The sequence below is a fragment of the Narcine bancroftii genome, chromosome 5 (genome assembly GCF_036971445.1).
Source record: "Narcine bancroftii isolate sNarBan1 chromosome 5, sNarBan1.hap1, whole genome shotgun sequence".
Lineage (NCBI taxonomy): Eukaryota > Metazoa > Chordata > Chondrichthyes > Torpediniformes > Narcinidae > Narcine > Narcine bancroftii.
The window spans coordinates 137053991-137077935 of NC_091473.1; the positions used below are offsets into that span (position 1 = coordinate 137053991).

Consider the following 23945-nt stretch of genomic DNA (forward strand, 5'->3'; position numbering starts at 1 on the left):
ATAGGAAAGAAATAAACAAAATAGAGAGAGTGCAGAGAAGGTTCACGAGAATGTTGACAGGATTTCAGGGTCTGAGTTATAGGGAAAGGTTATGCAGACTGGGGCTTTATTCTCTGGAGTGTATAAGATTGAGAGGGGACTTGATAGAGGTGTTTAAGTTTTTAAAAGGGACAGACAGAGTAAACGTGGATAGGCTATTTCAATTAAGATTGGGGGAGACTTGGGAAGAAATTTGACCTATTTCCCCAGACAGAGCCGGAGTTGGTGCTGGATCATTGGTTACATTTAAGGAAAGTCTAGATAGTTACATGGATAGGAGAGGATTGTAGGGGTATGGACCAGGCGCTGCTCAGTGGGACTAGGAGGGTGGGGATTTGTTATGGCATGGACTAGTAGTGCTGAACTGGCCTGTTCTGTGCTGTAAGGGGTTATATGGTTATATAGGGTATGAAGGACTATGGAGAGGGAGGGAGAGGTACCAGGGCAAGGGAGGGTGATGTGCATTAGAGTGTGTGATATGACGGTGCAGAGGGAGCTTCACCCTGTGTCTCACCCCCCCGGGTTGTTCAATTGGACAGTCCCCACACTCAACTACACCATCTCTCACGTCCCTCGGCACCCTGTGACATTGACTCCAGGCCTTCCCTCTCTTGCAGATATCTATTCAGCTGGCTGTGTGTTGGCTGAGCTGTTATTGGGACAGCTAATCTTCCCCAGGGACAGTGGGGTGGAGCAGCTGGTGCAGACGACCAAGGTAAGCAATGTTGAATCAGGAGTGCTGGGGGTGGGTCAGACCCAACCTCACCCTACCCTACACCCAGACCTGCCCGTCCAGATGAGACCCGCAGCAGAAGGTGAGAGAGCTGATTGGTGGATATATGTGGGAAGTGACATGCGAGGTGCTTGGTGAATACAGGTGGAAGGGTGAGGGAACTGTCAGGATAGAAATATAGAAACATAGGAGCAGGAGTAGGTCATTCGACCCTTCGAGCCTGCTCTGCCATTCAACGAAATCATGTCTGATCTTAAATTCAGTGCCACGTCCCCGCCTTCTCTCCGTAACCTTTAATAACCTTATACTTAAGAAATAGATGTAATTCCCTCTTAAATATATTTAATGAACCTGCCTCCACTGCCCTCTGTGGCAATGAATTCCACAGATTCACCACCCTCTGGGTCAAGAAGTTCCTAAATGGTTTGCCAATTATCCTCAAACCATGGCCCCGGGTTCTGGATTTTCCCATCCTTGGGAACATCCCATCTGCATCCATTCTGTCCAGTCCTGCCAGAATTTTATACGTCTCTATGAGATCCCCTGTCAATCTTCTAAACTCCAGCGAGTACAATCCCAATTTGCGCAATCTTTCCTCATAAGTCATTCCTGCCATTCCAGGTATCACCCTGGTGAATCGCCTCTGCACTCCCTCCATTGCAAGCACTTCCTTCCTTAGATAAGGTGACCAAAAGTGCACACAATACTCCAGGTGGGGTCTCACCAAGGCCCTGTACAGCTGCAGTAAGGTATCCTTGTTCCTATACTCAAACACTCTTTATATGAAGGACAAAATACCATTTGCCTTTTTAACCGCCTGCACTACCTGCATGCTCGCCTTCAGAGACTGGTGTACAAGTGCCCCTAGGTCTCTCTGCACTTCCCCATCTCTTAATCTATTGCCATTCAAATAGTAATCTGCCCTCCGGTTTGTATTACCAAAGTGGATAACCTCACATTTAACCACATTGTAGTGCATTTGCCATGGATCTGCCCAGTCCCTCAATTTATCCAAATCACACTGGAGCTTCCTGACCCCCTCTTCCGTGCACACAACCCCTCCTAGCTTAGTGTCATCTGCAAATTTGGAGATATTACATCCAATCCCCTCATCCAGATAATTAATGTAAATTGTGAACAGATGGGGTCCCAGCACAGATCCCTGTGGCACCCCACTGGTCTCCGTCTTCCACTCAGAAAACGAGCCATTTATCCCAACTCTCTGTCTTCTACCTGCCAGACAGTTCTCAATCCACATCAATACTTTGCCCCCAATCCCATGAGCCTTGATTTTGGAAGCCAGTCATTTATGTGGGACCTTATCGAAGGACTTTTGGAAGTCCCGGTAGACCACATCCCCTGGCTCTCCCCCATTTATTTTACCTGTCACCATCTCAAAGAATTCCAATAGATTTGTCAAGCACGATTTACCTTTTGTAAATCCATGTTGACTCCCTCCATTCCCTTCTCTGCTAGTCATATGCTCCGCTATTTCATCCTTAATAATGGATTCCATCATTTTGCCCACTACTGATGTCAGGCTCACCCGCATATAATTCCCCGCTTTTTCTCTACCCCAATTTTTAAATAGTGGGGTAACATTAGCGACCCTCCAATTCATGGGTACTGATCCTGAGTCTATCGAGTTCTGGAAAATAATTCTTAAAGCATCTGCTATCTGAATGGCCACTTCCTTAAGTACCCTAAGATGTAGATTATCAGGCCCTTGGGATTTATGGGCCTTCAATCCCATCAATTTCCCCAAGACCATGTCCTTAGATATACTGATTTCTTTCAGTTACTCCCTTGCATTAGTCTCTATGTTTCCCAACATCCTTGGGAGGTTATTTGTATCCTCTCTTGTAAAAACAGAACTAAAGTAAGATTTTAATTGGTCTGCCATTTCCTAATTCCCCATTAGATATTCCCTGATTCCGACTGCAAAGGACCTACTCTGGATTTCACAATCTTTTCCTCTTGACATATTTATAAAAGCTTTTGCAGTCGGTTTTTATATTTTCCGCAAGCTTCCATTCGTAATTTATTTTTGCTCTCTTGATTAATCCCTTTGTCCTCCTTTGATGCATCTGGAACTGATCCCAGTCTTCGGTTGTGGTAATTTTTTTGGCCAATTGATATGCTCTCTCTTTGGACCTAATATTGTCTCCAATTTCCCTTGTTATCCGCGGTCAGGTCAGACTTGGGGTCGGAGGAGACAGTGAGTCAGTGCCTGGTGTCAGGTGAGAGGAGGAGGAGCCAAGAGACAGAATCAGAGGGTGAGTCAAATAAAAGCTGCACTTACCGGGACTTGGGCTCAGGCAGGTCAGACTCGGGTTTGGAGGAGACAGTGAGTCAGTGCCTGGTGTCGGGTGAGAGGAGGAGAAGGAGGAGCTTGGAGTTAATTGGGGTTAATTGGTAAGGGGCTAATAAAAGGAGTAGAAAAGGAGGGAGCGGCCAGCGTGGAGCGTCGAAGTGAGTGAGTGGCCCAGTGAAGGAGTGGGGACTTTGGCTCGAGGAGTGGCCCAGTGAAGGAGTGGGGACTTTGGCTCGAGGAGTGGCCCAGTGAATGAGTGGGGACTTTGGCTCGAGGAGTGGCTCAGTGAAGGAGTGGGGACTTTGGCTCGAGGAGTGGCCCAATGAAGGAGTGGGGACTTTGGCTCGAGGAGTGGCCCAGTGAAGGAGTGGGGACTTTGGCTCGACGAGTGGCCCAGTGAAGGAGTGGGGACTTTGGCTCAAGGAGTGGCCCAGTGAAGGAATGGGGACTTTGGCTCGAGGAGCGGCCCAGTGAAGGAGTGGGGACTTTGGCTCGAGGAGTGGCCCAGTGAAGGAGTGGGGACTTTGGCTCGAGGAGTGGCCCAGTGAAGGAGTGGGGACTTTGGCTCGAGGAGTGGCCCAGTGAAGGAGTAGGGACTTTGGCTCGAGGGACTTCGGTGAGCAGGGTCTAAGAAGGAACTTATTAGTCAAGGGTATTATAGTAAGAAAGGAGGAAATGGAGTCAGTTGGGGTAGTTAAGTGCTGCAATTGTGGGATGTTGGAAATCAGAGACTGCACAGCTGTACCTGACGACTACATGTGCAAAAGGTGCATCCAATTGTATATCATGAGTGACCGTGTTGGGGAGCTTGAGCTGCAAATGGATGAACTGAGGATCATAAGGGAAGCAGAGGCAGTGATAGAGTGGAGTTACAGGGAGACAGTCACCCCTAGAAGGCAGGAGTCAGGGAATTGGGTGTCTGTGAGGAAAGGAGGGAGGGCGCCAGTGCAGAGTACCCCTGTGGAATTGCCCCTCAGCAACATGTATTTGGCTTTGGATACTGCTGTGGGGAACAGCTTATCAGGGACGAGTCGTGGGGGTCAGGTGTCTGACACTGGGCTTCCCCTGAGATTCAGAAGGGAAAGAAGGATAAGGATAGGATTCTTGTAGTTGGGGATTCATTAGTCAGAGGGACAGATAGAAGGTTTGTGGGATGAGATCGGGGATCCAGGTTGGTATGTTGCCTCCCTGGTGCCAGGGTCAGGGATATCTCTGATCGAGTACATTGCATTCTGCAAGGGGAAGGAGAACAGCCGGAAGTCGTGGTCCATGTGGGGACCTATGACTTACTTAAAAGTGGGGATGAGGTCCTGAAACAGGATTATGTAGAATTTGGTAGGAAGTTAAAAAACAGGACCTCCAAGGTAGTAATTTCTGGATTGCTGCCCGTGCCACGAGCTTGTGAGGGTAGAAATAGGAGGATGTGGAGGATGAATGCGTGGCTAATGAGATTGTGCAGGGGGCAAGGGATAAGATTTCTGGATCATTGGGATCTCTTCTGGGGAAGGTCGGACCTGTAAAAGAGGGACGGACTCCACTTGAACTGCAGGGGGACCAATGTGCTGGCAAGCAGATTTGCTAGAGCTGTGGGGGATGGTTTAAACTAGTTTGGCAGGGGGGTGGGGAACAGAGTGTGAAAGCAGTGTCCAGGGAGTATGGCCCCCTAGATAGGAATAAAAAAGATAAGAAAGGTAGGATGGAGTTAAGGGTAGAATGTAAAAAAGAGAATATATGTGAGGGTCATTCTCTGAGATGCATATATTTTAATGCAAGAAGCAAAGTGAACAAGGTAGATGAGCTGAGAGCATGGACAGATACTTGGGGTCATGATATTGCAACTGGCACCTTAATATTCCTGGATACATTTGTTTTAGATGTGATAGATCAGTTGAGGTTCTGGATTGGAAAAGAGCAAATTTCGAAGGAATAAGAAGGGATTTGGGGAGTATTGAGTGGGACAGGATATTTTCAGGTAAGGATGTTAATGAAAAATGGAGGATATTCAAATAAGAAATTTTGAGGGTACAGAGTAGTTATGTCCCAGTGTGGATCAAAGGAAAGGCTGGAAGTCATAGGGAGACTTGGTTTTTGAGGAATATTGGAAATTTGGTTAGGAGAAAAAGGGAGGTGTACAAGAGGTATAAAGAGCAGGGAGCTGAGAAGTTGAAGGAGGACTACAAGGAGTGTAGAAGGAATCTTAAGAAAAAAATTAGAAAGGCCAAAAAAAGGCATGAAGAGGTTTTGGCTGACAGAGTAAAAATAAATCCAAAGGGTTTCTATAAGTACATTAAAAGTAAAAGATTAGTGAGGGATAAAATTGGTCCCCTTGTAGATAGCGAGAGTAGGCTGAGTGAGAAGTCAGAGGAAATGGGGGAAATTTTGAATGATTTCTTTGCCTCGGTATTCACTCAGGAAAAAAATGTTGAACCAGTTGAAGTTAAGAAGAATAGTGGGGTCGTCATGAAGCATATATGGATAACCGAGGAGGTAGTGATGGCTGTGTTAAAAAAGATAAAGGTGGATAAATCTCCCGGACCGGACAAAATATTCCCTAGGACACTCAGTGAGGCTAGTGGACGGTTAGTGGGGCCATTAACAGAGATATTTAGGATGTCACTGGCCACGGGGGTGGTGCCAAAGGATTGGAGGGTGGCGCATGTTGTTCCTCTGTTTAAGAAAGGGTCCAAATGCAAACCTGGGAATTATAGGCCTGTATGTCTGACGTCTGTGATGGGCAAGTTGATGGAAAGTGTTCTGAGGGATGGTATTTACAAATTTTTGGAGGTACAGGGATTGATAGGGAGTAATCAGCATGGTTTTGTCAGGGGTAGATCATGCTTGACAAAACATTTTGAGTTCTTCGAGGGGGTTACAGAAAAGTTTGATGAAGGGAAAGTTGTGGATGTTGTCTATTTGGACTTTAGTAAAGCTTTTGAAAAAGTTCCCCACAGGAGGTTAGGAAGAAAGGTAGAGGCATAAAGTATAAATAAGGTGGTAGTGAAATGGATTCAGCAATGGTTGGATGGGAGGTGTCAGAGAGTCGTGGTAGAAAATTGTTTGTCCAATTGGAGGCCTGTACCTAGTGGAGTTCCTAAGGGTTCTGTCCTGGGTCCACTATTATTTGTTATATATATAAACGATCTGGATGTAGGGGTGGAAATTGGATAAGCAAGTTTGCGGATGACACAACGGTCGGTGGTGTTGTGGACAGTGAGGTAGATTACCGTAGATCAAAAGGTGATTTCGGAAGGCTGGAGGTGTGGGCTGAGAAATAGCTGATGGAATTTAATACAGATAAATGTGAGGTGCTGCATTTTGGAAAGGCAAATTTAAATAGGTCATATACATTGAATGTTCGACAATTGAGACGTGCAGAGCAACAAAGGGATTTAGGAGTTATGGTAAATAGTACCCTCAAGGCTGATACTCAGGTAGATGGTGTGGTGAAGAAGGGATTTGGAATGTTGGCCTTCATAAATTGGAGTATTGAATTCAAGAGCAGGGAGGTTATGATGAAATTGTACAAGGCAGTGGTGAGGCCAAATTTGGAGTACTGTGTACAGTTTTGGTCACCAAATTATAGGAAAGATATAAAGAAAATAGAGAGAGTGCAGAGAAGGTTCATGAGAATGTTGACAGGATTTCAAGGTTTGATTTACAGGGAAAGGTTGTGCAAACTGGGGCTTTTGTCTCTGGAGCGTAGAAGATTGAGGGGCGACTTCATAGAGGTGTTTAAAATTTTAAAGGGGACAGACAGAGTAAATTTGGATCGGCTTTTTCAATTAAGAAAGGGGGAGATTCAAACTCGAGGACGGTTTAAGATTGAAGGGGGAAAATTATAAGGGGAACATGAGTGGACATTTCTTTACGCAGAGGGTGGTGGGGATGTGGAATGAACTTCCGATAGACGTGGTTGAGGCGGGATCATTGGTTACGTTTAAGGAAAGACTGGATCATTACATGGATAGGAGAGGACTGGAGGGGTATGGACCGGGTGCTGGTCAGTGGGACTAGGAGCATGGGGATTTGCTACGGCATGGACTAGTAGGGCCGAACTGGCCTGTTCTGTGTTGTAAGTGGTTATATGGTTATATAGGGTAAGAAGTACTAGGGAGAGGGAGGGTGAGGTGCCTCAGAGTGTGTCATTAAATATATTTAAGAGGGAATTAGATCTATTTCTTCAGTATAAGGGTATTGAAGGTTACAGAGAGCATGTGGAAGCGGGGTACAGTCTTTGTTGCTCAGCACATCTCAGAGCTTCACCCTGTGTCTGACCCAGGGTTGTTCAATGGGACAGTACACACACTCAACTCCACCGTCTCTCACGTCCCTCGGTACCCTGTGACATTGACTCCAGGCCTTCCCTCTCTTGCAGATATCTATTCAGCTGGCTGTGTGTTGGCTGAGCTGTTATTGGGACAGCTCAGCTTCCCCAGGGACAGTGGGGTGGAGCAGCTGGTGATGATGATCAAGGTAAGCAACGTTGAGTCAGGAGTGGTGGGGTGGGTCAGACCAAACCTCACCCTACCCTTCACCCAGTCCTGCCTGTCCAGATGAGACCTGCAGCAGAAGGTGGGAGAGGGTGAGAGAGCTGATTGGTGGATATATGTGGGAAAGGAAAAGCGAGGTGCTTGGTGAATACAGGTGGAAGGGGGAGGGAACTGTCAGGATAGAAACATCGGAGCAGGAGTAGGTCATTCGACCCTTCGAGCCTGCTCCGCCATTCAACAAAATCATGGCTGATCTTTAAGTTCAGTACCCCGTCCCCACCTTCTCTTCGTAACCTTTAATACACTTATACTGAAGAAATAGATCTAATTCCCTCTTAAATATATTTAATGAACCTGCCTCTACTGCCCTGGGTGGCAATGAATTCCACAGATTCACCACCCTCTGGGTAAAGAAATTCGTCCTCATCTCGGTCCTAAATGGTTTGCCTATTATCCTCAAACCATGGCCCCGGGTTCTGGATTTTCCCATCCTTGGAAACATCCAATCTGCATCCATTCTGTCCAGTCCTGCCAGAATTTTATATGTCTCTTTGAGATCCCATCCCAATCTTCTAAACTCCAGCGAGTACAATCTCATTTTGTCCAATCTTTCCTCATAAGTCATTCCTGCCATTCCAGGTATCAGCCTGTTGAATCGACACTGCACTCCCTCCATTGCAAGAACTTGCTTCCTTAGATAAGGTGACCAAAACTGCACACAATACTCCAGGTGGGGTCTCACCAAGGCCCTGTACAGCTGCTGTAAGGTATCCTTGTTCCTATACTCAAACACTCTTTATATGAAGGCCAACATAGCATTTGCCTTTTTAACTGCCTGCTGTACTTGCATGCTCGCCTTCAGAGACTGGTGTACAAGTACCCCTAGGTCTCTCTGCACTTCCCCATCTCTTAATCTATTGCCATTCAAATAGTAATCTGCCCTGCGGTTTGTATCACCAAAGTGGATCACCTCACATTTATCCACATTGTAGTGCATTTGCCATGGATCTGCCCAGTCCCTCAATTTATCCAAATCACACTGGAGCTTCCTGACCCCCTCTTCTGTGCACACAACCCCTCCTAGCTTAGTGTCATCTGCAAATTTGGAGATATTACATCCAATCCCCTTATCTGAATCATTAATGTAAATTGTGAACAGCTGGGGTCCCATTACAGAACCCCGTGGCACCCCACTGGTCACTGCCTGCCACTCAGGAAACGAGCCATTTATCCCAACTCTCTGTCTTCTACCTGTCAGACAGTTCTCAACCACATCAATACTTTGCCCCCAATCCCATGAGCCTTGATTTTGGAAGCCAGTGGTTTATGTGGAACCTTACCGAAGGCCTTTTGGAAGTCCAGGTAGACCACATCCACTGGCTCTCCCCCATTTATTTTACCTGTCACAATCTCGAAGATTTCCAATAGATTTGTTTAGCGCGATTTACCTTTTGTAAATCCATGTTGACTCCCTCCGATCCCTTCTCTGCTAGTCATATGCTCCGCTATTACATCCTTAATAATGGATTCCATCATTTTGCCCACTACTGATGTCAGGCTCACAGCCCTATAATTCCCTGCTTTTTCTCTATTCCAATTTTTAAATAGTTGGGTAACATTAGCTACCCTCCAATCCATGGGTACTGATCCTGAGTCTATTGAGTTCTGGAAAATAATTCTTAAAGCATCTGCTATCTGAATGTTCACTTCCTTAAGTACCCTAGGATGTAGATTATCGGGCCCTTGGGATTTATTTGCGTTCAATCCCATCAATTTCCCCAAGACCATGTCCTTAGAGATACTGATTTCTTTCAGTTCCTCCCTTGCATTAGTCTCAATGTTTCCCAACATCCTTGGGAGGTTATTTGTATCCTCTCTTGTAAAAACAGAACTAAAGTAAGATTTTAATTGGTCTGCCATTTCCTTATTCCCCATTAGATATTCCCTGATTCCGACTGCAAAGGACCTACTCTGGATTTCACCAATCTTTTCCTCTTGACATATTTATAAAAGCTTTTGCAGTCGGTTTTTATATTTGCCGCAAGCTTACTTTCGTAATTTATTTTTGCTCTCTTGATTAATCCCTTTGTCCTCCTTTGAGGCATCTAGAACGGCTCCCACTGTTTGGCTGTGGTAATTTTTTTGGCCAATGGATATGCTCTCTCTTTGAACCTAATACTGTCTCCAATTTCCCTTGTTATCCACGGTCAGGTCAGACTTGGGGTCGGAGGAGACAGTGAGTCAGTGCCTGGTGTCAGGTGAGAGGAGGAGGAGGAGGAGCCGGGAGTTAATTGGGGTTAATTGGTAAGGGGCTAATAAAAGGAGTAGAAAAGGAGGGAGCTGCCAGCGTGGAGCGTCGAAGTGAGTGAGTGGCCCAGTGAAGGAGTGGGGACTTTGGCTCGAGGAGTGGCTCAGTGAAGGAGTGGGGACTTTGGCTCGAGGAGTGGCCCAGTGAAGGAGTAGGGACTTTGGCTCGAGGGACTTCGGTGAGCAGGGGCTAAGAAGGAACTTATTAGTCAAGGGTGTTATAGTAAGAAAGGAGGAAATGGAGTCAGTTGGGGTAGTTAAGTGCTCCATTTGTGGGATGTGGGAAATCAGAGACTGTACAGCTGTTCCTGATGACTACATGTGCAAAAGGTGCATCCAATTGTATATAATGAGTGACCGTGTTCAGGAGCTTGAGCTGCAAATGGATGAACTGAGGATCGTAAGGGAAGCAGAGGCAGTGATAGAGAGGAGTTACAGGGAGACAGTCACCACTAGAAGGCAGGAGTCAGGGAATTGGGTGACTGTTAGGAAAGGAGGGAGAGCGCCAGTGCAGAGTACCCCTGTGGATGTGCCCCTCAGCAACATGTATTTGGCTTTGGATACTGCTGGGTTGAACAGCCTATCAGGGACGATTCGTGGGGGTCAGGTCGCTGGCACAGGGGCTGCCCCTGAGGTTCAGATCGGAAAGAAGGATAAGGATAGGATTCTTGTAGTTGGGGATTCATTAGTCAGAGGGACAGATAGAAGGTTTGTGGGATGAGATCGGGGATCCAGGTTGGTATGTTGCCTCCCTGGTGCCAGGGTCAGGGATATCTCTGATCGAGTACATTGCATTCTGCAAGGGGAAGGAGAACAGCCAGAAGTCGTGGTCCATGTGGGGACAAATGACTTAGTTAGAAGTGGGGATGTGGTCCTGAACCAGGATTATGTGGAATTAGGTAGGAAGTTAAAAAACAGGACCTCCAAGGTAGTAATCTCTGGATTGCTGCCCGTGCCACGAGCTAGTGAGGGTAGAAATAGGAGGATGTGGAGGTTGAATGCGTGGCTAAAGAGATGATGCAGGGTGCAAGGGATAAGATTTCTGGATCATTGGGATCTCTTCTGGGGAATGTCGGACCTGTTACAAGAGGGACGGACTCCACTTGAACTGGAGGGGACCAACGTGCTGGCAAGCAGATTTGCTAGAGCTGTGTGGGAAGGTTTAAACTAGTTTGGCAGGGGGGTCGGGAACAGAGTGTGAGAGCAGTGTCCAGGGAGTATGGCCACCTAGCTAGGAATAAAAAAGATAAGAAAGGTAGGATGGAGATTAGGGTAGAAGGTAAAAAAGAGAATATATGTGAGGGTCATTCTCTGAGATGCATATATTTTAATGCAAGAAGCATAGTGAACAAGGTAGATGAGCTGAGAGCATGGACAGATACTTGGGGTCACGATATTGCAACTGGCATCTTAATATTCCTGGATACATTTGTTTTAGATGTGATAGATCAGTTGAGGTTCTGGATTGGTAAAGAGCAAATTTCGAAGGAATAAGAAGGGATTTGGTGAGTATTGAGCGGGACGGGATATTTTCAGGTAAGGATGTAAATGAAAAATGGAGGATATACAAATAAGAAATTTTGAGGGTACAGCGTAGTTATGTCACAGTGTGGATCAAAGGAAAGGCTGGAAGTCAGAGGAAGGCTTGGTTTTCGAGGAATATTGGAAATTTGGTTAGGAGAAAAAGGGAGGTGTACAAGAGGTATAAAGAGCAGGGAGCTGAGAAGTTGAAGGAGGACTACAAGGAGTGTAGAAGGAATCTTAAGAAAGAAATTAGAAAGGCCAAAAAAAGGCATGAAGAGGTTTTGGCTGACAGAGTAAAAATAAATTCAAAGGGTTTCTATAAGTACATTAAAAGTAAAAGATTAGTGAGGGATAAAATTGGTCCCCTTGTAGATAGCGAGGGTAGGCTTAGTGAGAAGTCAGAGGAAATGGGGCAAATTTTGAATGATTTCTTTGCCTCGGTATTCACTCAGGAAAAAAATGTTGAACCAGTTGAAGTAAAGAAGAATCGTGGGGAGGTCATGAAGCATATAAGCATAACCGAGGAGGTAGTGATGGCTGTGTTAAAAATGATGAAGGTGGATAAATCTCCTGGACCAGACAAAATATTCCCTAGGACACTCAGGGAGGCTAGTGGACGGTTAGTGGGGCCATTAACAGAGTTATTTAGGATGTCACTGGCCACCGGGGTGCTGCCAAAGGATTGGAGGGTGGCGCATGTTGTTCCGCTGTTTAAGAAAGGGTCTAAATGTAAACCTGGGAATTCTAGGCCTGTGAGTCTGACATCTGTGGTGTGCAAGTTGATGGAAAGTGTTCTGAGGGATGGTATTTACAATTATTTGGAGGTTCAGGGATTGCGAGGGAGTAATCAGCATGGTTTTGTCAGGGGTAGATCATGCTTGACAAAACATTTTGAGTTCTTCGAGGGGGTTACAAAAAAGGTTGATGAAGGGAAAGCTGTGGATGTTGTCTATTTGGACATTAGTAAAGCTTTTGACAAAGTTCCCCACAGGAGGTTAGGAAAAAAGGTAGAGGCATTAGGTATAAATATGGTGGAAGTGAAATGGATTCAGCAATGGTTGGATGGGAGGTGTCAAAGAGTCGTTGTAGAAAATTGTTTGTCCAATTTGAGGCCGGTGACAAGTGGAGTTCCTCATGGTTCGGTCCTGGGTCCACTATTATTTGTTATATATATTAACGATCTGGATGTAGGGGTGGAGAATTGGATAAGCAAGTTTGCGGATGACACAACGGTCGGTGGTGTTGTGGACACTGAGGTAGATTACCGTAGATTAAAAGGTGATTTAGGAAGGCTGGAGGTGTGGGCTGAGAAATGGCTGATGTAATTTAATACAGATAAATGTGAGGTGCTGCATTTTTGAAAGGCAAATTTAAATTGGTCATATACATTGAATGGTCGACAATTGAGGCGTGCAGAGCAACAAAGGGATTTAGGAGTTCTGGTAAATAGTAACCTCAAGGCTGATACTCAGGTGGATGGTGTGGTGAAGAAGGCATTTGGAATGTTGGCCTTCATAAATTTGAGTATTGAATTCAGGAGTTGGGAGGTTATGATGAAATTGTACAAGGCATTGGTGAGGCCAAATTTGGAGTACTATGTACAGTTTTGGTCACCAAATTATAGGAGATATATAAACAAAATAGAGAGAGTGCAGAGAAGGTTCACGAGAAATTTGACAGGATTTCAATGTTTGAATTAGAGGGAAAGGTTGTGCAGAATGGGGCTTTTTTCTCTGGAGCGTAGAAGATTGAGAGGGGACTTGTTAGAGGTGTTTAAGATTTTAAAAGGGACAGTCAGAGTAAATGTGGATAGGCTTTTTCAATTAAGAAAGGAGGAGATTCAAACTCGAGGACATGGTTTAAGATTGAAGGGGGAAAATTATAAGGGGAACATGAGGTGAAATTTCTTTACGCAGAGGGTGGTGGGGATGTGGAATGAGCTTCCAACAGACGTGGTTGAGGCAGGATCATTGGTTACGTTTAAGGAAAGACTGGATCATTACATGGATAGGAGAGGACTGGAGGGGTATGGACCGGGTGCTGGTCAGTGGGACTAGGAGGGTGGGGATTGGCTACGGCATGGACTAATAGGGCCGAACTGGCCTGTTCTGTGCTGTAAGTGGTTATATGGTTATATAGTGTAAGAAGTACTAGGGTGAGTCCAATGAGATTCATACCCCAATAGGGAGAGGATTAGAATCCACTCTCACGCCTTCAGGGCCAGTAAAGTTAACCATGACCAGCCCCGAGAGTTCTAAACTGCAGGTGATTCAATGTCATGCTTGTAGCTTAATAAAATGTGGTGGGGTTGAGAGTCAGAGATGACATCATGTTCAGGAGAAACATATGTGTCTTAATAGACACTGTCCCTATTGGTGTGATGCATGGTGGACCACCCAGACCCGGTGCTGGACGCCTAGTACAAGATCTGGTAGTAAAATGTCGGATATCAATCTGGAGAGGACCTTTGCCATTAACTGCAGGAACAAAGAGTGTATCCTATCTATATGTCCATTAAACGTACCTCAGGGATTGAGGAAATGAATGGAAAAAACCTACTCGAAAGGGGTTAGATGAGAAATCAATTTGGAATGGGGATAAACATCAGGGAAAAGGACCCGTTGGCGTGTTGATTTAGAATAATCGTAGAAGGATCCAAGACTCATCCAACTGATCGTACCTTCACAATAATGCCCAGCGAGAAACCCTATACTCCATCCAATGATCTGAATGTAGTAAAGATAGTGGAGGTAGAGGACCTTAGACAGACGATTGAGACAAGTTATGGCGATACAAATGTCTGGGTAGAATAGGTAAAATATACAGTGAAGGGTTTAAAAAAGAGCAATTGCTATGCATGCACTTACAGGGCAGCTGATTCCATTTCCACTGGGTTGGGATAAAGACAAACAAGGAATGAGGTGAACGATGGCCTTGTATCAGGACAAAATGGCCTGGGGTAACCAGTCCTGTAAATTTCTGTCCCTGATTTCCCTCCTGCTCTGAAGAAGCATGTCCGGATTCCGCGGCATTGTCGGCTGTGTCAGGAAATCACACAGCCTGAACTTCTAGACAAAAGGAAGACAGTTCACGAGGAATGTAGGAAATCTACAATATGTATAAAGGTACGAGGTGTGACAGAGGAGAGGGGAGGCCACTACTCAGCCTTGAATGTACCCTGAATGGATCTATGGTGATTATGGAGAGGGAGGATCCTTAGACTGATTCTTCCTCCCAACTGGAAGGGTACCTGAGCAATCATTCAATTGGCCATACCCTTCACCTTGAAATTTGAATGGGAGAAGGTAATAGGGATAAAGAGAAGTAAGAGGGAGTTCCTGGGAACGTCTTTATGTAACCAAATGTATATTGATTCAATTGGGGTGCCAAGGGGAGTACCTAATAAATTTAACGCACGCAGTCACATAGCAGCAGAGTTTGAGTTAACTATCTTTTGGTGGGAAACTATTAATAAAAAAACGTGGACTGGATAAACTATATTTACTACAATCAACAATGGTTTATAAATTATATCCTGGATGCTGTAAAGGGGATCACTGATCAATTGGATGCCACCAGTCGCGTGGCTTGTGAAAACAGAATAGCGCTAGATTTGGTGTGAGCAGAGAAAGGAGGAGACTGTGTAATGCTAAGTGGAAATTGCTGTACTTTTATCCCACACGATCCAGCCCAGATGGAACTATTACAAAAGTGTAGCAGGGCCTCTCCTCCCTGGCTGAGGGGTTGGCTGAAAGTTCAGGAGTGGACACCTCACTAACTGGGTGGCTGGAGTTGTACTTTGGAAAATGGGAGGGAGTAAACGTCTCCATACTGCCCTCCTTAATAGTGGTGGTAGGAGTACTAACTGGTGTGGGATAATGTATTATATATGCCCTGTGTGCACGGGCTTACACAGCGGCTTATGGAAACTGCAATCATTAAACAAATGGGTCAACACGGGATAATCTGTATTGACTTGAGAGTGAAAGCTTTAGAAAATGCACGAGACTCGTGGGATGATGTTATCCAAATTGGAGGCATTTTATGGTTCTATCTCCAGTGATGAAGAAACAGTAGAATAAATAGAAAAGGAGGAGGCGGGATTGTGGAAAGTAGCCAAAGGCCTGTTTCTGCAGAGTTAATATGGTTGCCCAGAGAAAGCCGATGCGTACCTTAAGGGGAGGGCGGGGGTGGGGGGGCGGTCTGCTAGATTACCAAGGAAGGTCACTTCCTGCAAAAAATTGCAGAGAAAGCCAAAATGATACCAAAAACATTGCGAAAGAACTGGGCATCATACCAGATAAGGATGAGAATAAATAAAGGTAGGGGGTAGTGAAATAAGGGGAGTAGGAGATGGAAACTAGGTCGGGCTTTAATACAAGAAGAGGAACATCTTTTGATATGTTAAACTAACTTATCAATTACTCAGTGAACTAACCAATTAAACTAACGGAGGAGTGGTTATTAACAGAAAGAAATGTAGAAAAAAAGGTTGTTGAATAGCAGTGTGTGTGCCTTTCTGAACGAGACCCGCTCTTGGAAGAACGTTGAATACAAAGGTTATATCGCTTCACCTATTGACTTCAAAATTATTTAATCAGTGAGCTGTGTTTCTCACACTAGTTAGAGTGGGAGAATTATTTAAGTGCTGGGAAAATTGGGGCTGCGGCCAACTTTTATACATTGGATAAGGGCGTTTCACCGTGCGCCCATTGCTAAATTTGTGACCAATGGACAAATTACTTGAGCCTTCCCTCTGAAAAGATCATGCAGGCAGGGTTTCCCGCTATCTCCAGCGCAGTTTTTGTGAGCCATGGGGGCATCAGCCGTGGCCATTTGCCAGGATTCAGTCATTAAAATATTCAGAACAGGGCAGGAAGAGCATCAATCCAATTTATTTGCTGAGATGTTCTGACAGACCTGACACACTCGTTGCCCAAGTTGCGCTCCACTCTGGAGTACAATGGGGAGATCTTTGGGTATAAGATCAATTGGGATAAATACAAAATCATGTCACTTATGAAGGGAGATTACAGGCAATGTCAATAAAATAGTCAACTAAAATGTCCTCAAAATGGAATCAAATATCAAGGAGGTAGAAGAGATAACAACTCAAGTAATTTATACAAGTTGAACGACACCCTCCCCACCCCCCTCCACAGCCCTCGCTTGGGAAAATTGAGGAGGATTGAAATAGCTGAATGTCCCTGGCCATTACACTAGTGGTGTCACAAAGAGGGGAGGTGACACAGATGGGGAGATGATGTCACAGAGTGGGGCAACTGCTGCTGTGTTGCCATAGCTGAGCTGCACCAGGGCAGAGCAGCACAAGTAGGATGTCTCTCCTGGAAGGGCAATGAGGCCCGCATGAGGGAACATCCCAGGGATCCTTTCTGAGCAACGGCGTTGTGTTTGGAAGCGCCCAAGGCCCATGGGTGAGATAAAGATCCTGTCACCGGCTCCACTACTGGGACAGAGCCTCCTCCAGCACCATACATCACCTGGTGTGGCCAGAGAGAATGGAGGCCACATTTAACACCCTCTCTCCATCCTGAATGCAAGGCGCTTTCTAGGCAGGTGCGAGAGATCAGTGGCTTGGGCAGGGATGCAGGGATGTGGTCTGTAGCAGTGGAGGTTATGTGGAGGGCAGAACGAAAATATGGGGGTGCACCACAGGCGGAGGGAGATTGGATCAGAAGTAGGGTTGAGCTGGAGAGCTGGGGTTGGAGGGGATGGAAGGCACTGAGGAACTGGGAGTGTGGTATTGGGTGAGAGATGAAAAAAGGATTGAGGAATTGGCGTGGGGCGCGGGTGAGGTATCTTGGGAGAGCAGTTTTCGGGAGTGGGAGGGAAGGTAGCCCTTCCAACAGGAATGGTAAAGAGCTCTCCCCTCACCCCAGAATGCGATCTCTCCCACTGTGAGACAGAATCGCCCGTCCACACCCCACAACACCGGATTATAGAACCTGTTCTATCTTTTCCCACCTCCCCCACCCGCCCCATCCCACCACCAACAATCCCAGATCAAGGTCCTGGAAAGCGTTGCTGATGTGGCGACTCAACAGCGTTTAGCGATGAAGCAAGGGGCTCCTTCCACTCCATGAGATGTCTTGGGGGACGAAGTCTCGTTTGTGTTGTGGAAGGTTTCAGTCCTGCTGAGCTTTTGGAGTTGGGGAGGAATTCAGAGTGTTCTATCTCCCTTGGAGCATGCTGGAGAATGAGGGGTGACCTGACCCTCTTGGAGAAGGAGGGTTGTGGACAAAAGGAATGGCTGTGAACCCTGTCCCCCACAGGGAGATGGTTCTACTTAGAGAGAAGTTTGGTGTATCACAAACACTTTACATGCATATTATCAAGTACAAGATTTATTTGTTAGAATGTTTTTGATGAGAGTAAGTATTGCCTGGTCAATTGAAATTTGAGAAATTTATTGTTGATAAGGGCAAAAAGGGATTTGTTTCAGAAATGTATGTTACTACAAGAAAAAATGACCAATGTGGATATATTTAAAACATATATGCTTCTATATGCCTATATCTGTGGAGGAGTTGTCTGATATGTGTCTTGATAGTGTTATGAAGTTAATTAATGTTCAATATAGTTTGGTTTATGATAACTTTTTGCATCAGTTATATAAAACTCCTGAAAAATTGGAAATAGTTGGATTTAGTGTGTCAGATTGGTGTTTTCGGTTTGGTGAAAAGACAGGTACTTCCTTAGATTCAGTATGGGGATGTACAAAAGTTAGGCTCTTTTGGGAACAAATAATTAACTTTTTGTGAGGTTTATTCAAAATAGATCTGTATGTCAACCCATGGGTATGTTTATTGGGATACATGAATACGATAATGACAGGTTTACGATTGGAGAAACCTCAAATTGCATTTATACGTCCACGGTTGGCAGTAGGTCGAAAATGTCTCGCTGTCACTTGGAAAAATGATGTTGAACTGAGTATACAAAGATGGCAGAAAAAAATTCAATCATGTATTCATTTGGAAAGGATAAGTCGTTCTTCATAATGATAGTTTGCTGTGCATGATAATTGAAGCTTCGATGTCGATAACTGTATCTTGTTTTCTTTTGCTGCATCTTTCTGAAATATCTTCTCCAATACTGCAATTTCTTTTTCTAAATCATGAAGTTCTGCTTTATGCTGCTTCTTCACTTTTGCTGTGTAACTAATAATTTGACCCGGTAAGAATCCTTTTAAAGAACCCCATAACGTAAATTTACTGTGAACTGATCCCGCGTTTGTTTCTGAAAAATCTTAATCTGATCTTTTACATACAAAATAAATTCAGGCCTTTGTAGCAACATCTCATTAAATCTCCAACGATAGTTAATTCCCGCCATCTCGGCAACATTACATTTAATTAAGAACAATGAATGGACTGATAAAATCCTACTCTTGTACTCAGCTTGTTCAATCCTAACCTGCAAATGAGCTGATTCCCAAAAAAATCTATTCTTGAGAATGACTCATGACGAGCTACATAAAAGAATAATCCTTCTCAGTCGGATTCATCCGTCGCCATATTTCAACCAAATTTAAACCCCCCCATCAACTCAATTATTCTTTTTGCCAATTTGGTTTCCTTCACAATTTTTGGAGACTTATCCAACAGTGTATTTGGAACGTATGTGTTTAGATGTTAAATAAAAGTTTTATTTCTGATGAAAGGTGTAAAAACATAGCACACCATCCAGCAACCTGTCATAATCGGTCTTACTGTGTTTTAAAAAAGCTCCGAAGGGGGGAGGGTTTAGGTGGGATGGGGGAGGAGGGGGGTAGTATGGGTTAGTTTTAGATTATATATATTTTGGTTTTGTAAAATTATTCAATAAAATTTAAAAAAAAATAGAGTCTGGAACGAACCACAAGAGGAGGAATTCTGACATTGAGGTGATGTTTGGAAGAAAGTTCGAGGGAAGGATAGACACCATGTTGGACAAATGGCCAGTTCTGTGCTCTCTGGGTGTGTAAATGCTACTGCAACTGCCCCACAGGAGATAGCAACAAGGCCACAAGAGTGGTGGCCACACTGGATCAAGGAGGTGCCCTACGCAGATGTTTAAATTATCGGCAGTGGGTCTTTCGGTGTGGTGTACGAGGCCTGGCTGGTGGGTGGTGGAGAGCTAATAAACATCACGAAGGTCTTGCAGGGCAAAAGATTCAAGGTGAGGGGGAAGAACAGTTTTTCAGCAATGGGACAGCCTGAAATTTAAATTTAGACATGCAGCATGAACACAGGTCCTTTCATCAAATAAACCCCTGCGACCAAATTACACCCAATTGACCTACCCCCCTGATGTGTTTTTGAAGGGTGGGAAGTAACTATGCAGCTGATGGAAACCCACGTAAAGCCAGGGAGACAGTGCTGGATTCATACCCCGATCATTGGCTCTGTAACACCATTGCACTTACCGCAACACTAACCGTGCCACCTCTTGGCGAACGATCCTGCACCAAGACACAGTGTGACCAGACTAGCCTAGTTCGCCCACCCGGGGCTATTAATGGTGCCACTAACCCCAGTTTCAAATTTGACGCGGTCTTCCAGGGAAGTTGGAACCTGTTCTGATGGACGGTTAATCTGAAGTTAAGGGAGATGATTATTCTTGCAGGAAGATTTGCTAGTGTTCCTCTGGTGGGGTGGGGGTTGGGTGATGTTTAATCTAGATTTGCAAGGAGATTGGAACCAGACAAACAGAGCAGATAGGGGAGTGGAGGAGGGAAAAGATGATGTCCAGACTGTGTCAATTCAGAAATCAAACGGTTGTATCTGGTGGAAATGTTCTCAGGTGTATCTGTTTCACTGAAAGGGGTATTGTCAGAAAGGCAGATGTTTAGAGCATGGATTGGCACATAGAATTTTGAAACTGTAGCCATTAGTAAGGCTTGGTGGGAGGAAGCCCAGTACTGGCAGCACGACGTTTCAGTGGTTTCCGATGTGATAGAGGGAGAGGAATGAAAGGGAGAGGAGTGGCGTTACATCAGATGAAATATTATTGCAGTGCTCAGACAGGACAGACCCTCGGGCTTGTCTATTGAGGCTCTGTGGGTGGAATTGTTAAATGGGAAAGGGATAACCACACTCATGGGCTTGTATTATAGACTGCCCATCAGTAAATGAGAATTAGAGGAGCAAATCTGGAGAAAATAGCAGAGAGTTGCAGGAAAGATTAAATCGTCGAGGATTGTTTTCGCTCGAGTTCAGAAGAATGAGAGGAGATCTTATAGAAACATTTAGGATTATGAAGGATATGGATAGGATAGATGTAGGAAGGTTTTTTGAGCTGGCTGGGGAAACTAAAATGAGAGAACACAGCCTCAAGATTCGGGGGAGTAGATTTAGCACAGAGATGAGGAAAAATAGTTTTTCCCAGAGTGCAGTGCATGTTTGGAATGCTCTAACCAGGGAAGTGGTTGAGGCTGCCTCATTAAAGATATTTAAAATTCAGGTAGATAAATTTTTAAATGATAGAGGAATTAGGGGATATGGGGAGAAGGCAGGTAGGTGGAGTTGGGTCATAAATTGGATCAGCCATGATCGTATTGAATGGTGGAGCAGGATTGATGGGCCATTTTTGGCCTACTCCTGTTCCTACTTACTATGTTCCTATGCTCCAAACATAAGGGTGGAATAGTAGATTTGAACTTTCCACATATTGACTGGGACTGATGGCTTGGAGTCTGTCAAATGTGTCCAGGAAAGTTTTTCAATCGATATATAGAGGTACCAACCAGAGAGAATGCAGTACTGGATCACCTATTGTCAAACAAGACAAGACGGGACATATATATATGGAGGGGAATATTTTGGGTCCAGTGATGATCAGGCCATTTGTTTCAAGTTTATTATGGAGATGGATTGGTCTGGTCTTCGGGTTGAGATTCTAAATTGGAGAAAGCGAAAGTTTGAGGAAATGAGAAAGGGTCTAGAATGCATGGATTGGGACAGGTTGTTCTCAGGCAAATGAGTTCAGTCAGTGGGAGGCTTTCAAAGTGGAAACACAAGGTCTGCATGTGAAGATTAAAGGCAAAGTTAGGACGCAGAGGGAACCTTGATTTTCCAAAGAAGAGAGTGGTGTACAGCTGGTACAGGCAACAAGGAGCAAATGAGGATCTTGAGAGGAGGATTAAAAAATGCAGGACCAAATTAATAGGGAAATCTGGAGGGACAAAATTGGTCCTCTTGTAGATCAGTGTGATCACTTATGTATGAAGCTACAAGAGATGGGGGAGATCTTCTAGATTTTTCTTAAATCTCTTTTTATTCAGGAAACTGGCACAGAGTCTAGGGGAGCAGTGAGGTCAGGGAACCTAGATAAAGAGGAGGAAGTGCTTGTAGTATTAAAGTGAATAAAGGGGGATAAATCCCCAGTTGCCTTGGAATTTGAGGGAGGCTGGGGCAGAAATTGCAAACGCCCTGGCAGATAGATATAATAACATCCTTAGCCACAGGTGAGGTGCCAGAGGATTGGAGGGGAGCTCATCTTGTCCCGTTGTTTAAAAAGAGGCTCCAAAAATAACCTAGGAAATGATAGGCCGGTGAGCCTAAAATCAGGAGTAAACAAGTCATTAGAAGGTGCTCTAAGAGATTGGATATAGAAGTATTTTGACAGTTAGGGACAAATAAGGACCAGCCAACACGGCTTTGTGCACATACTAGGAACATTGATGAAGAAAAGACTTGTCTACATGGACTTGAGTAAAGCATTTAAGATGTTCCCACATGGGAGGAAGGTTCAGTTGCTTGGTATTTCAGGTGATGCGTAAATTGGTTTCAGCATTATCTTTGTGGGAGAAACCAGAGGGTGGTTGTGGATGACTGGCTCTCTGACTGGAGGCTATGACTCTTGGTGTGTCTCAAGGACATCCCCAAATTTTTTAGACCATCAACCCCTTCATGGAACGTTTGATCCCTCATCGACCCCCAGGCATGGATTTCCGACAGTTTAACGGTGTGTTGTTGGGGGGGTGGGATGACTTGGCCGGCACTGGATGTGTGGGGGTGGGGGCACTATCAAAGGTACAAAGAACACAAACGCTCAGTATTTCCTCTCGATCTGTATAGATAATATGGCCACCATCAAGCCCTGCTCTTGCAAGAGGATGGCCACCACTGCCATAGGTGCTATTTTCGATTGATCCACCCCTGCTTTCCACCACATAGATTTGATTGGCCCCAGTATTATCGAGCACCAGAGCTCATCTTTAGAGCTCCTGACGACATCTCGAATATCGGTGAGTAATAAACCAGAGTTTAGGAAGGCAGCCCTGTCACTTGAGGCAAAAAGGCAGAACTGTCCAGCACAGAGAGAGAGGGTTATCCCGTAGGGAAGAAGTTGATGTCACGGGTTGGGGGGTGTTGGGCATAGAGATTGAGATGGAGAGAGTATCCCATGATGACTGAGATGGTGATGTCCCAAATAGGGAGGGAGGGGTGCGTGTTGAGTGTACTCATGTAAAATAGAGAAAGCTTCATCCAAGGTGGAAAGAGATAGATTGAGGCAGAGTTATCCGAGGGAGAGATGTGACATAGAGAGGGATGAGGGATATGCCAGAGAAAGAGGTGCCAGAGAGGTGGAGGATGAGAGAGGTGCCAGAGATAGAGGTGCCAGAGAGTGGAAGCAAATCTAAATAGGTCAAATACATTAAATGGTAGGCTATTGAGATGTGCAGAGCAACAAAGGGATTTAGGAGTGATGGTAAATAGTACCCTCAGGGCTGATACTCAGATAGAAGGTGTGGTGACGAAGGCATTTGGAATGTTGGCCTTCATAAATCGGAGTATTGAATTCAAGAGTAGGGAGGTTATGATGAAATTGTACAAGGCATTGGTAAGGCCATATTTGGAGTACTGTGTACAATTTTGGTCACAAAATTATAGGAAAGAAATAAACAAAATAGAGAGAGTGCAGAGAAGGTTCACGAGAATGTTGACAGGATTTCAGGGTCTGAGTTACAGGGAAAGGTTATGCAGACTGGGGCTTTATTCTCTGGAGTGTATAAGATTGAGAGGGGACTTGATAGAGGTGTTTAAGTTTTTAAAAGGGACAGACAGAGTAAACGTGGATAGGCTATTTCAATTAAGATTGGGGGAGACTTTGGAAGAAATTTGACCTATTTCCCCAGACAGAGCCGGAGTTGGTGCTGGATCATTGGTTACATTTAAGGAAAGTCTAGATAGTTACATGGATAGGAGAGGATTGTAGGGGTATGGACCAGGCGCTGCTCAGTGGGACTAGGAGGGTGGGGATTTGTTATGGCATGGACTAGTAGTGCTGAACTGGCCTGTTCTGTGCTGTAAGGGGTTATATGGTTATATAGGGTATGAAGGACTATGGAGAGGGAGGGAGAGGTACCAGGGCAAGGGAGGGTGATGTGCATTAGAGTGTGTGATATGACGGTGCAGAGGGAGCTTCACCCTGTGTCTCACCCCCCCGGGTTGTTCAATTGGACAGTCCCCACACTCAACTACACCATCTCTCACGTCCCTCGGCACCCTGTGACATTGACTCCAGGCCTTCC

The 23945-nt window shown here is 45.1% G+C and overlaps 1 protein-coding gene across 10 annotated transcripts in view; it reads left to right on the top strand.

Annotated features, from left to right (window-relative positions):
• The first annotated feature begins 289 nt into the window (after positions 1 to 289).
• The window catches only part of LOC138763999 (glycogen synthase kinase-3 beta-like), a 57296-nt gene continuing 33640 nt past the window's right edge, over positions 290 to 23945 (top strand). The window contains exons 1-5 of one of the 10 annotated variants that reach the window (XM_069939160.1): positions 290 to 754; positions 2966 to 3048; positions 7462 to 7559; positions 19273 to 19588; positions 22489 to 23259. In XM_069939160.1, coding sequence (XP_069795261.1) covers positions 458 to 754; positions 2966 to 3016 — 348 coding nt within the window. In that variant the 5' untranslated portion in view covers positions 290 to 457 and the 3' untranslated portion in view covers positions 3017 to 3048; positions 7462 to 7559; positions 19273 to 19588; positions 22489 to 23259. Of the gene's footprint in view, positions 755 to 2965; positions 3049 to 7461; positions 7560 to 9514; positions 9609 to 11321; positions 11389 to 15678; positions 16985 to 19272; positions 19589 to 22488; positions 23311 to 23945 lie in introns of those variants that run through there. The other 9 variants (XM_069939159.1, XM_069939158.1, XM_069939161.1 and 6 more) reach the window with 9 other exon arrangements.